Source organism: Python bivittatus, unplaced genomic scaffold (assembly GCF_059951505.1).
Source record: "Python bivittatus isolate LINGU-HERP-01145 unplaced genomic scaffold, Pbiv_v1 ctg000420_np1212, whole genome shotgun sequence".
Classification (NCBI taxonomy): domain Eukaryota; kingdom Metazoa; phylum Chordata; class Lepidosauria; order Squamata; family Pythonidae; genus Python; species Python bivittatus.
In genome coordinates this window covers 189,213-204,163 of record NW_028277061.1, presented here as the reverse complement: position 1 = coordinate 204,163, position 14,951 = coordinate 189,213, and the positions used below count along the sequence as shown (strand labels likewise).

The 14,951-nt window shown below is 41.3% G+C and overlaps 1 gene segment (V, D, J or C); it reads left to right on the top strand.

Annotated features, from left to right (window-relative positions):
- The first annotated feature begins 578 nt into the window (after nucleotides 1–578).
- LOC107326440 (Ig heavy chain V region-like) lies at nucleotides 579–1,065 on the top strand. The segment is given in 2 exon segments: nucleotides 579–627; nucleotides 755–1,065. Coding segments are annotated over 2 exon segments (360 nt in total).
- Nucleotides 1,066–14,951: the final 13,886 nt, after the last annotated feature.

Here is a 14,951-nt window from a genome sequence, read left to right as displayed (position 1 = left end):
AATACATTACTTTATAAAGGAGAATTGCGTATAGTGTTCACTATAGCTAAAGTTGGTGAAGGAGGAAGAAAAAGGAATGAAGCATTTGAAGGAAAAAGAAGGGGAAGCCAGAGGAGGAGGAGAAGGAGTTGGAGGAGGAGAAGGACCAGGAGAAGTAAAGACAGTTATAATTGGTAGAGGAGAAGGAAGGGGAAGGAATGAGAATGCTTTCAGAGCTAGACATATATCCTGAAAAAGATTTACATACTGTACATTGAAACTGTGAAAATAAAGAGGGTCATTTATGCTTGGATGCAGATTTCCAGAGTTGTATCCTTCATGGCCAAGCTGACAAAGCCTCACAGGAAAGAAATGGCAACCCACTTCCTTAGTATTGCCTAAAAAACTGGACGATTGTGTCTCTGCAGTCACCAAGAGTTAACCGCCTGTGATATTCATCTCACATTTATACCATTTCCATCTGGATTTATGCAAAATCATGGTCACTTTCACTTCTCATTGAAACCCTCAAAGCTTCCCAGCTCATATAGACAGGTTCATCTCAAAGAACCCCTCAGAGATCCAGACATTCCTCCACAATGGGGTCCTTCTTTCCGGTTCTCCTCATGCTGGCTGTCTTCTCTTCCCGTGCGTTCGTTTTGCCATTTTATTATTCTATTATTTTAACTTCTTTAATTCAAGTGAAGCTGTAGTTTTTAACAATGGCTGTGATTTCGTAACTCTGATCTGATTCTGTTCTTCCTTCTGTGTTTAGGAGGCCTCTCGCAAATAGTCCTGACCCAGTCAGATCCAGCGCTGAAGAAACCAGGAGAAGCCCATAAACTGACTTGTGCTGTGACTGGATTCGATATCAACAGCTACTATATGGATTGGGTCAGGCAGAAACCTGGGAAAGGACTGGAATGGCTTGTATACTGTTACAGCTCTGGTAGCAACTATTACTCCCCAACCATCCAAGGACGATTTACTGCCTCCAAAGACAGTTCCAACTTCTACCTGCAAATGAACAACCTGAAAGCTGAGGACACAGCCATCTATTATTGTGCAAGAGACACAGTGAAGTGAGTCCTAGGAGATCTCATGCAAAAACTCTTCATTGTAGTAATAAAGTGCTCCAAAGGGGTCAGAAGGGAGCTACTAAATTGATTGCTTCACATTTGGAAGAAAATCAAGAAGGGGTGGAGAAATAGGAAACCAAAATAACTATACCAGGAAATGATATTATTCGTCCATACTGAATGTGGTTCAACAGCTTTCACTTATTGATGTCTAGCTAGGCTGCTGTGGTTTTCCTTTTGCAATCCTAGATGGCACATCAAGCTATACTCATTTTAATCTTCATCCTTAAACCCATGCTTTCATTAGGGTTTGATCTTGGCTCCCCCCCCCCTTCCCTGGGAATTTTAAATGAACAATAATTGTCTGCCTTGGAATCAGTCTTGGCTCCTGATGACAGCCAGGAGAAATCAGGGCTGTTTTTCTTGGCAACCTTCTTTGAAGTGGCCTGCTTTGCTGTCTTCCGAAAGCTGAGTTCATGCACCTTCTCCAAGGTCACCCAGCTGCCTTTGTCCATAAGCTGGCACTAAAAATCATTGGGGCCCCGTGTCCTGAGCTTTCATGACATATTTTGAATTGCAAGGAATTTCCTTTGTTCCAGTTGCTTCCAAATCATGTTATATTTCTTGAAGGTGTGTAGGACATTTGCACAGTCTAGCAAAACAAACCTAGGAAACCATGATATGTAAAATATTTTTCAGATGGTAAACCACTTTGTAGTTCAGAGACACCAGTAGCAACCATGCTTTCCTTTGAATTTTGCACCACGGCAGTTCAGTAGTTTTTCTTCTCCCCATTTTTTTCCCATATAATGAAGATCTAATTTTTATTTTCATTGTGTCAATGACACATTATTTTCATAAGTGTCATTGAGGCTAATGCTCTGTTTTCAGTAGGTTTCCCAAAAAGACGTGTCCTCAGTCATTTTCTAAAGCATGAGCTGGTATAGACAATTGGATTTCATGGACAGTAGGAACACTGCTCTGCACCCTTCTGATAAGGAAGATGTGAAGTACAGCACACTCAGTTACAAAATGGAGCAGCAACCGTGCTTACATTAGAACTCAACTTGATGTTAATGGAGTTTGCGAAATGATTGGAAAGCCTAGTCAAGAGCTGAGGAGACCTCTTCCAAAGAAACACTTTGAAGTTCTCGCCCTAAGTGATCTCTGCTTGCAGGTCTTGCAGGGAGAGGAGAAACTCCCTTTGAAAGAGAGAAGGTCTGTGGTTATGAGGGTAGCATGTAACATCTAGGACACTTTTATTCCCAGGTGTGCTCCAATGTCGGGAAGATGATTATTTATTTATTTTATTTCATTTCATTTCATTTTCTTTATTTATTAAATTTTTCAACTGCCCATCTCCCCCCAATGGGGGAACTATAGGCAATTCACAACAAACGTTAAAAACATAAATATAAATACATAAAACATTAATTAAAAACATTACTAAAAAGGAGAAGGAGAGTATATATTATCCTTGTATGGGTATGGAATTAACTTAGAGTTGAACGCTTAGTATCTGCTAACTGAAGTGTGGTATCAAGGCTAGCTACATGCCTTACTATGCACTATTTCCTAATTCTACTTTCTTGGAGTGGACATGATTCTTACTGTCAACCTTTCATTACATACAAACTCAAACCTACTTCTGCTCCCTTAGGAAATTAGTTTCTAAACTTTTCTAGAATGGCTCTCTGCTACCCTATATCTCTAGGACTTCAATACAGCCAAATATGATCCTCACACAAAGACCTCTGTACTTGAAGCAATAGTTACCTCTGTATGTTCACATGGGATACCCAGCTTCTTAATAATCAATCCAAAAAAGGGAGATTAAGAAAAGAAGTGATGTCAATCCTTTTAAGCTGACAGTGAAACTGGGGACAGGGTGAAAGAGTGAGTTCCTCTTGGCAAAGACGATTCTTTGTATCAGAGAACTGTGTACAGTGTTCACTATAGTTAAAGATGTGGAAGGAGGAAGAAACAGAATAGAAGCATTTGAAAGAGAAAGAAGGGGAAGCCAGAGGAGGAGGAGGAGGAGGAAGAGGAGTTGGGGAAAGGGAAGGATAGACAGTGATAACTGGGACAGAAGGAAGAGCAAGGAATGAGAATTCTTTCAGATATAGACATATTTCCTTAAACAGATTTCCATACATTGGAACTCTGAAAATAAAGAGGGATATTTCTCCTTGGATGGAGACCACTGGAGATTCTCAAGTTGCATCCTTCATTGCCAAGCTGAGAAAAATCTCAGAGGAAGGAAATGGCAAACCACTTCCTTAGTATTGCCTAAAAACCTGTGTGATTGTGTCTCTGAAGTCACCAAGAGTTAACTTCACCTATGACATTCACCTCACGTTTATACAGTTTCCAGCTGGATTTATGCAAAATCACCCTCACTTTCACTTCTTATTTAAACCCTCAAAGCTTCCCACCTCACCCAGACAGATAGGTTACTGTCACAGAAGCCCTCAGAGACCCAGCCATTCCACCACTATGAAGTCCTTCTTTCCAGTTCTCCTCATGCTGGCTGTCTTCTCCTCCCGTGCGTTCGTTTTGCCATTTCCCTCCCTTTTTTTCTTTAGATTCTTTAATTCAAGTGAAGCTGTAGTTTTTAACAATGGATGTAATTTCCTAACTCTGATCTAATTCTGTTTTCCTTCTGTTTAGGAGGCCTCTCCCAAGTAGTCCTGACCCAGTCAGATCCAGTCCTGAAGAAACCGGGAGAAGCCCATAAACTGACTTGTGCTGTCACTGGATTCAATGTCAACAGCTACTATATGGCTTGGATCAGACAGAAACCTGGGAAAGGCCTGGAATGGCTTGTAAGCTATTACAGCTCTGGTAGCAACGATTATTCCCCAACCATCCAAGGACGATTTACTGCCTCCAAAGACAGTTCCAACTTCTACCTGCAAATGAACAACCTAAAAGCCGAGGACACAGCCGTGTATTATTGTGCAAGAGACACAGTGAAGGGAGTCCTAGGAGATCTCATGCAAAAACCCCTCATTGTATTAATAAAGTGTCTCCAAAGGGGTCACCAGAGAACCACTAAATGCATTGCTCCACATTTGGAAGAAAATCAACCAGGGGTGGAGAAATAGGAAACCAAAATATATGTGCCAGGCAAAGATATTATTAGTCTGTATTTAATGCGGTTTCAACAAGTTTCACTCACTGGCCTCCAGGGAGCTTGCTGTGGCTTTCTTATTCCAGTGAAAGATGCCATGTCAAACTGTTTTCATTTTTGCCTTCATGTTTACATCTATGCTTTCATCTGTGTTTGATCCACGCTCTTATTTTGTGTTCTGGTCCCCATACCCCCCTTCTCTGGGAAAGTTAAGTGAATAATAATTAATTTCCCCCTTCAAATCAGTCTTGGTTCCTAATGACTGCCAGGAGAAATTATGGCATTTTTTTTTCAGCAACATCTTCTAAAGGGGCCTGCTTTGCTCTCTTCCTGAGATGGATATGGTCCAATGTCACTCAGATGGCTTTGTGCATAAGCTGGGACTAAAACTCATGGTGTCCCCGTGTCCAGAGTTTCATGAAATATTTTGAATTACTAGGAATTTCCTTTGCTCCAGTTGCTTCCAAATTTTCTTACATTTTTTTAAGGTATGTAGGACATGTGCAAATTCTTGGAAAACAAATCCTAGGAAGCCATGAAATGTAAAAGCACTTGATAGTTCAGAGACACCAGTAGCAACCGTTCTTTCCTTTGAAATTTCCACCATGGCAGTTCAGTAGTTTTTCTTCTCCATTTCTTGCTCCATGTGATGAAGACCTTATTTTAATTTTCTCATTCAGGGTGAAGTACAGTCCATGGGGCATGAGTACTGCATGAGTACACTGTTCAGCACCCCAAGGTATTTGAGGGTGCATGGGAGGATGGAGTGTGGTTTTGGCTAAGGCTCTGTTCTCAGTAGGTTTCCCAAAAAGACATGTCCTCACTCATTTTGTACAGCAGCAGCCTGGATAAACAGTTGGATTTCATGGAAAGCACATGCACCCCTCTGCAGCCTTCTCATAAATAATGTCTGTTACACAAGACAATGATTTAGTTACAAAGGGGAGTAGCAACCATGCTTAGATTACAACCCAACCAAAAGTTATTGGATTTTGTGGACTTACTTGGAAAGCCCAGTCATAAGCTGGGGAGACCTCTTCCAAAGAAACACTTTGAAGTTCTCCCCCTAAGTGATCTCTGCTTGCAGATCTTGCAGGGAGAGTGGGAACTCCCTTTGAAAGAGAGAAGGTCTGTTGTCATGAGGGTATCATCTATGACACTTTGCTTGCCAGCTATGATCCAAGGTGGGAAACATGATTATTCTTGGATCGGTGTGGAATTGACTTTGAATCTAAGGCTTAGTACCTGTTACCTGGAGTGTGGTATCAAGGCTAGCTGCAAGTCATGCTATGCAATATTTCCTTATTGTACTTTCTTGGAGTGGACATGATTCTCATTGTCAAGCTTTCATTACATACAAACTCAAACCTACTTCTGCTCTCTTAGGAAATTAGTTTCATAATTTTTCTAGAATGGCTTTCTGCTACCGCATTTCTCTAAGACTTCAATACAGCCAAAAGTGATCCTCAAGCAAAGACCTCTGTATTTGAAGCCATAGTCAGTTGTGTGATTTTCCCATGGAATACCCTGTTCCTTAATAATCAGTCCAAAAAAGGGGAGATTAAGAAGAGGAGTGTTGTCAATCATTTTCACTTGACAGTGAAACTGGGGACAGGTTTAAAAAGAGAATTCTGGTTGGCAAATTAATTTCTTTATATAAGAGAACTGTGTACAGCATTCATTACAGTTAAAGCTGGGAAGGAGGAAGAAAGAGAATAGAAGCTTTTGGAAGAGAAAAAAGGGGAAGCCAGAGGAGGAGCAGGAGGAAGAAGAGTTTGGAGAAGGACGGGAGAAATAGAGACTGTGATAACTGGTAGAGGAAAAGGAAGAGCAAGGAATGAGAATTCTTTCAGAGATAGACCTATTTCCTAAAAGAGATCTACATACATTGTAACTGTAAAAATAAAGAGGTTTATTCCTTCTTGGATGGAGAGCACTGGAGATTTCCAGAGTTTTATCCTTCATTGCCAAGCTGAGAAACAATTCTGAGGAAGGAAATGGAAAGCCACTTCCTTAGTATTGCCTAAAAAACTGCACGATTGTGTCTCTGCAGTCACCAAGAGTTAACTGCGCCTATGATATTCATCTCACATTTATACAGTTTCCATCTGAATTTATGCAAAATCACTGTCACTTTCACTTCTCATTGAAACCCTCAAAGCTTCCCAGCTCATATAGACAGGTTCATCTCAAAGAAACCCTCAGAGATCCAGCCATTCCTTCACAATGGGGTCCTTCTTTCCAGTTCTCCTCACGCTGGCTGTCTTCTCTTCCCGTGCGTTCATTTTGCCATTTCCCCCACCCCATTTCTTTAGCTTCTTTAATTCAAGTGAAGCCATAGTTTTTAATAATGGCTGTGATTTCATAACTCTGATGTGATTCTGTTCTTCCTTCTGTGTTTAGGGGGCCTCTCGCAAATAGTCCTGACCCAGTCAGATCCAGCGCTGAAGAAACCAGGAGAAGCCCATAAACTGACTTGTGCTGTGACTGGATTCAATGTCAACAGCTACTGGATGGCTTGGATCAGACAGAAACCTGGGAAAGGCCTGGAATGGCTTGTTGATTATTACAGCTCTGGTAGCAACTATTATTCCCCATCCATCCAAGGACGATTTACTGCCTCCAAAGACAGTTCCAACTTCTACCTGCAAATGAACAACCTAAAGGCCGAGGACACAGCCGTGTATTATTGTGCAAGAGACACAGTGAAGGGAGTCCTAGGAGATCTCATGCAAAAACCCCTCATTGTATTAATAAAGTGTCTCCAAAGGGATCACCAGAGAACCACTAAATGGATTGCTCCACATTTGGAAGAAAATCAACCAGGGGTGGAGAAATAGGAAACCAAAATAACTATTCCAGGAAATGATGTTATTCATCCATATTGAATGTGGTTCAACAGCTTTCACTTATTGATGTCTAGCTAGGCTGCTGTGGTATTCCTTTTGCAGTGCAAGATGGCATGTCAAACTATACTCATTTTGTCTTCACCCTTAAACCAATGCTTTCATCTGGATTTGATATGGGCTCCTTCCCCCACCCCGCTTCCCTGGGAATTTTAAATGAACAATAATTGTCTGCCTTGGAATCAGTCTTGGCTGCTGATGACAGCCAGGAGAAATCAGGGCTGTTTTTATTAGCAACATTCTTGGAAGTGCCCTGCTTTGCTCTCTTCCAAAAGCTGAGTTCAAGCACCTGGTCCACAGTCAACCAGATGCCTTAGTGCATAATCTGGGACTAAAAATCATGGTGTCCCAGTGTCCCGAATTTTCATGAAATATTTTGAATTGCAAGGAATTTCCTTTGTTCCAGTTACTTCCAAATTGTTATATTTCTTGAAGGTGTGTAGAACATTTGCACAGTCTAGCAAAACAAAACCTAGGAAACCATGATATGTAAAATAATTTTCAGATGGTAAACCACTTCATAGTTCAGAGACACCTGTAGCAACCATGCTTTCCTTTGAATTTTCGACTATGGGAGCTTAGTAGTTTTTCTTCTCCCCCCCCTTTTTCCCCATATGATGAAGATCTAATTTTTATTTTCTCAATCAGGGTGAAGTATAGTAAATGGGGCATGAGTACAGCATGAGTACAGTGTTCAGCACCCCCGGCTAATTGAGGGTGTTTTGGAGCAAGGAGGGTGGTTCAGGCTAAGGCTTTGTTCTCAGTAGGTTTCCCAAAAAGAGGTGTCCTCAGTCATTTTCTAAAGCACCAGCTGGTATAAACAGTGAGATTTCATGGAAAGCAGGAGCACTCCTATGCAGTGTTCTCATACATAAGGTGTTTAATACAAAATGTTGACTTAGTCAGTCAGACCTAGTTACAAAATGGAGCAGCAACAGTACTTAAGGACAACCCAACCAGAAGTCACTGGAGTTTGTGACCTTACTTGGAAAGCCTAGTCAAGAGCTGAGGAGAACTCTTCCAAAGAAACACTTTGACGTTCTTCCCCTATGTGATCTGTGCTTGCAGTTCTTGAAGGGAGAGCAGAAACCGTCTATGAAAGAGAGAAGGTCTGTTGTCATGAGGGTAGCATGTAACATCTTTGACATGTTTCTTCCCAGCTGTGCTCCAATGTGGGAAAGCTTATTATTCTTGTATGGGTGTGAAATTAATTTTGAATCTAAGGCTTAGTATCTGTTAACTGGAGTGTGGTATCAGGGCTAGCTACAAGCCATGCTATGCAATATTTCATTATTATACTTTCTTGGAGAGCTTATGTTTCCTATTGTCAAACAATACAAACTCAAAACTACTTCTGCTCTCTTATGAAATTAATTTCTGACATTTGCTAGGAAGGGTCTTAGCTACCCCATATCTGTAAGACATTAATACAGCCACAAGTGATCCTCACACAAGGACCTCTATACTTGAAGTAATACTCAGCTGTGTGTCTTTCCCATCAGCTATCCTGTTCTTTAATAATTGAACCAAAAAAGTGGAGACTAAGAAGAGGAGTGTTGTCAATCCTTTTAGCCTGATAATGAAACTGGGTCAGGTTGAAAAAGGGAATTCCTCGTGGAAAAATATTTCTTTATATCAGAGAACTGTATATAATCTTCACTATAGTTAAAGTTGTTGAAGGAGGAGGAAAAAAGGGAATAGAAGAATTTGAAAGAGAAAGAAAGGGCAGACAGAGGAGAAGGAGTAGGAGAGTAGAGACATTGATAACTGGTAGAGGTGAAGGAAGAGCAAGGAATGAACATTCTTTTTAGACATAGACATATTTCCTTAAACAGATTTCCATACATTGGAACTGTGAAAATAAAGAAGATTATTTCTTCTTGCATGGAGACCACTGGAGATTTCCAGAGCTTTATCCTTCTTTGCCAAGCTGAGAAACCTCTCAGAGGAAAGAAATTGAAGCCACTTCCTTAATACTGCCTAAAAAACTGCACGATTGTATCTGTGCAGTCACCAAGAGTTAACTGTCCCTATGATATTCATCTCCCATTTATAGAGTTTCCATCTAGATTTATGCAAAATCACCCTCACTTTCACTTCTCATTTAAACCCTCAAAGCTTCCCAACTCATATAGACAGGTTCATCTCAAAGAACCCTTCAGAGATCCAGCCATTTCTCCACAATGGGATCCTTCTTTCCAGTTCTCCTCATGCTGGCTCTCTTCTGTTCCTGTGCGTTCGTTTTGCTTTATTTTTTTTAAATTTCTTTAGCTTCTTTAATTGAAGTGAAGCTGTACTTTTTAACAGTGGCTGTGATTTTGTAACTCTGATCTGATCCTGTTCTTCCTTCTCTGTTTAGGAGGCCTCTCCCAAGTAGTCCTGACCCAGTCAGATCCAGCGCTGAAGAAACCAGGAGAAGCCCATAAACTGACTTGTGCTGTCACTGGATTCAATGTCAACAGCTACTGGATGGCTTGGATCAGACAGAAACCTGGGAAAGGCCTGGAATGGCTTGTTGACTCTTACAGCTCTGGTAGCAACTATTATTCCCCATCCATCCAAGGACGATTTACTGCCTCCAAAGACAGTTCCAACTTCTACCTGCAAATGAACAACCTAAAAGCCGAGGACACAGCCGTTTATTACTGTGCAAGAGACACAGTGAAGGGAGTCCTAGGAGATCTCATGCAAAAACTCTTCATTCTAGTAATAAAATGTCTCCAAAGGGGTCACCAGAAAACCACTAAATGGATTGCTCCACATTTGGAAGAAAATCAACTGGGGTGGGGAAATAGGAAATGAAAATAAATATATCAGGCAAAGATATTATTCATCCGTATTTAATGTGGTTCAACAGCCTTCATTTATTAACTTCCAGCTAGCCTGCTGTGGTTATGCAATGCATAACCTTTTGCAATGCGCTATGCCATGTCGAACTGTGTTCATTTTTGTCTTCATGCTTATATCAAAGCTTTCGCCTAGGTTTGATTTGTGGTCCTGGCTTCCCCCCTCTTCTTCTTTTCCTTCCCTGTGAATGTTAAATGGACAATAATGATCTGCCTTGGAATCAGTCTAGGCTCCAGATGACAGCCAGGAGAAATCAGGGCTGTTTTTCTTGGCAACATTCTTGGAAGTGGCCTGCTTTGTTCTCTTCCTAAGGCTGAGTTCAGGTGCCTGATCCAAGTCACCCAGCGACCTTTGTGCATAAGCTGGGACTAAAACTTATGGTGTCCCAGTCTCCAGACTTCTTATGAAATATTTTGAATTGCAAGGAATTTCCTTTGCTCCAGTTGCTTCCAAATCATGTTATATTTCATGAAGGTATGTAGGACATTTGCAAATTCTAGCAAAGCAAAACCTAGGGAACCATGAAATGTAAAATTCTTTTCAGATGGTAAAGCACTTCGTAGTTCAGAGACACTAGTAGCAACTTTGAATTTTCCATCATGGCAGTTCAGTACTTTTTCGTCTCCCTGTTTTTTTCCCATATGATGAAGATCTTATTTTTATTTTCTCATTTAAGTGAGATACAGTACATGAGGGCATGGGTACAGCATACGTACACACTTCAGCACCCCAGGGTAATTGAGGGTGCTTGGGAGAAAGGAGTGTCATTCAGGCTAAGGCTCTGTTCCCAGTAGGCTTCCCAAAAAGAGGTGCCCTCAGTCATTTTCTGAAGCACCAGCTGGTATAAACAGATGGATTTCATGGAAACCAGGAACACTTCTATGGAGCCATCTGATAAGACAGATGTGAAATACAACACACTTTGTTACAAAATGGAGCAGCTACTGTGCATAGAGTACAACCCAAGCAGAGGTTATTTGAGCTTGTGGACTCACTTGGAAAGCCTAGTCATGAGCTGAGGAAACCTCTTCCAAAGAAATACGTTGAAGTTCTCCCCTTCAATGATCTCTCCTTGCAGATCTTGCAGGGAGAGCGGAAACTCCCCTTGAAAGAGAGAAGGTCTGTTTTTAGGAGGGCAGCATGTGAAATGGATGATGCTTTTCTTCCCTGTTGTGCTCCAATATGGGGAAGATGATTATTCTTGTATGGGTGAGGAATTAACTTAGAATCTAAGCCTTAGTATCTGCTAACTGAAGTGTGGTATCAAGGCTAGCTACATGCCTTACTGTGCACTATTTCCTTATTCTACTTTCTTGGAGTGGACATGATTCTTATTGTCAACCTTTCATTACATACAAACTCAAACCTCCTTCGGCTCTCTTAGGAAATTAGTTTCATCCCTTTTATAGAATGGATTTCTGCTCCCCCGTCTCTAAGACATCAATACAGCCAAAGGTGATCCTCAGACAAGGCCTCTTTACTTGAAGCAACAGTCACCTGTCTAATTTTCCCATGTGATAGCCTGTTCCTTAATAATCAAACCAAAGAAGGGGAGATTAAGAAGAGGAGTATTGTGAATCCTTTTCACCTGATAGTGAAACTGGGGGCAGGTTGAAAAAGTGAGTTCTGCTGGCAAATTAATTTCTTTATATAGGAGAACTATGTATAATGTTCACTATAGTTAAGGTTAGGGATGGAGGAAGAAACAGAATAGAAGCATTTGAAAGGGAAAGAAGGGGAAGCCACAGGAGGAGGAGGAGGAGTTGGAGAAGGAGCAGGAGAAGTAGAGACTGTGATAACTGGTAGAGGAAAAGGTAGAGCAAGGAATGAGACTGCTTTCAGAGATAGACATATTTCCTGAAACAGATTTCCATACACTGAAACTGTGAAAATAAAGAGGGTCATTCATTCTTGGATGCAGAACACTGTAGATTGCCAGAGCTGTATCCTTCATGGCCAAGCTGACTAAAACCTAACAGGAAAGAAATGGCAAGCCACTTCCTTAATATTGTTGAAAAAACTGCACAATTGTGTCTCTGCAGTCACCAAGAGTTAACAGGGCCTATAATACTCATCTCACATTTATACAGTTTCCATCTGGATTTATGCAAAATCACCATCACTTTCACTTCTCATTTAAAGCCTCAAAGCTTCCCATCTCACACAGACAGGCAGGTTCACCTCACAGAGGCCCTCAGAGATCCAGCCATTTCTCCACAATGGGGTCCTTCTTCCCAGTACTCCTGATGCTGGCTGTCTTCTTTTCCCGTGCGTTCATTTAGCATTTTTAAAAAATTTCTTCAGCTTCTGTAATTGAACTGAAGCTGTCCTTTTTTACAATGGCTGTGACTTCCTAACTCTGATCTGTTCTGTTCTTCCTTCTGTGTTTAGGAGGCCTCTCACAAATAGTCCTGACCCAGTCAGATCCAGCACTGAAGAAACCAGGAGAAGCCCATAAACTGACTTGTGCTGTGACTGGATTCGATGTCAACAGCTACGCTATGGATTGGGTCAGGCAGAAACCTGGGGAAGGCCTGGAATGGCTTGTATACTATTACAGCTCTGGTAGCAACTATTATTCCCCAACCATCCAAGGACGATTTACTGCCTCCAAAGACAGTTCCAACTTCTATCTCCAAATGAACAACCTAAAAACCGAGGACACAGCCGTGTATTACTGTGCAAGACACACAGTGAAGGGAGTCCTAGGAGACCTCATGCAAAAACCCTTCACTGTATTAATAAAGAGTCTCCAAAGGGGTCACCAGAGAACCACTGAATGGATTGCTTCACATTTTGAAGAAAATCAACAAGTGGTATGCGATTAGCCAACCAAAATAAATATACCAGGAAAAGATATTAGTCATCCATGTTTAATGTAGTTCAACAGCTTTCACTTATTGACGTCTAGCTAGCCTGCTGTGGTTTCCTTTTCCAATGCAAGATGCCATGTCAAACTATACTCATTTGTGTCTTCATCGTTATGCCAATGCTTTCATCTGGGTTTGATCTGTGATCCTTCCCCCACCCCCCATCCTTGGGAAAGTTCAGTGAATAATAATTAATTTTCCAACTTCAAATCAGTCTTGGCTCCTCACACAAAGTCCTCTGTACTTGAAGCAATACTCAGCTGTGTTACTTTCCCATTGGATACCCTGTTCCTTAATAATCAGTGCAAAACAGGAGAGATTAACAAGTGGAGCATTGGTAATCCTTTCAACCTGACAGTGAAACTGGGGGCAGGTTGAAAAAATGAATTCCTCTTCACAAAGTGGTATCCTCACTTTTTGTTCTGCAAATATTCCTTACCCCAAACCAGGTTTACATTATTTAAATGCACACAGGTGATTCCATAGGAATACAACTCAAACTTGTGAATCACTCTGAGATGAAGACTTACTATACCTAAGTTCTCAAAGCTAAGAATATGTCTCCTACTCAGATACTATATAGTATAAGTAATATCAGTCCTGTTAATGCCAGGGTGAAATCTGCTTAAGAATCAGATGTGCAATGACACTCAAGAAATATAGTATATGTGAAATATACTATGTATGTCTCTCTGTATGTGTATGTTCTTCATTAACATACTGTAGATGATTACAAGAGATGGTGGTGCCAAGCCAAAATTAATTTATCTTGAAAAAAAGGAGTTTTCAGTTGCAGCAGGTTTGTCTACACTTTGAAGAGAAGAGACCCAGGAAATCTCAGGATTGTAAGTTTGATGGGGAACGTGGTAAATCAATGTGTACACCTCCAGATTTATCCTGAACTGTAGTACAGCATTCATTATTAAACATGGCACCATGGAAGGAGTATTAAAATTAAAATTTTATTAAAGACAGGTATTCTCCACTAAACTGACTGGAAATTAAACATTCTCTCTATTTCTAAAATCCTGCTCTCCAGACTTTAAGTCTGAGACCTTGGGATGAATTTATAGTCTGAATGGAAGGACCCTGTTCTCATAATATAGAGACTATGCAAATTGGTGGACCTGTTTCACACCCTTAAATGCAGCCCTTAGAAATTCACCTCTGCAGAAGGAGCCAAGAAATTAGCTTCAAGAGACAACAGCAGCGTCACAGTTAGGATGTTTTGCATCTTCCTTCTCTTCTTCTTCAGTCTTTCAGGTAGATGCTCTCTCATAACTGAAAAATGACAATTGATAATCTCTCCTTTTTACGTTTCCCTCTGATCCCCTCTTTATCATTGTTTCTTAGGTGGTCACTCAGAGGTTCAGTTGGTGGAGACTGGAGGGGGTATGGTAGCCCCTGGAGGTTCCCTCCGCCTAACTTGCAAAGCATCTGGATTCAACTTTGCAAGCCATGACATGGATTGGGTTCGTCAGGCTCCAGGACAAGGACTGGAATGGGTGGCTAAAGTTAATGGTGCAGGAAATAGCCAATGGTACCACTCCAAAGTCAAAGGAAGATTCACCATCTCCAGGGACAATTCTCAAAGTTTAGCTTTTCTCCAGATGAACAACTTGAAGCCTGAAGACTCTGCCTTGTATTATTGTACAAGGGACACAGTGACTCCATCTGCCTTCCAGCTTGTACAATTCCTCCGGGGTCCCTTGAGAGGAGAAGTTGAGAGGATGGGGCACAAACATACACCCTCTGCCACTGGATTGGACCTATCATTAAGCAAACCAGAAAGCCAGCAGAGCCACAGAAAGGAAAAGTGGGTGGAAAATAAGGAAGACTTCACCCATCTTCTGAAGGCAGGGTTGGGTATTGGAGGGTTCTGGCAGGGAAGGAGGGGAATAAAAGACAAAACAGATTTTCCAAGAAAAGATACATGTTTTGTGAGCCTCCACAGCTGCCATTTCCTGGCCCCAGTTTAGCCTGTTGAGGTTTCCAGAAGATTCTTCCTTTTGCAAGAGCAGATCAAAATGTGGTACTCAAGTTGTATCCAGTAGCAATGGCTGCTCTTAGTTCTTCCTGATGTCCAACAAGGAGGCCTCTCAGAGATGCTTCTGATTCAGTCAGATCCAGGGCTCTG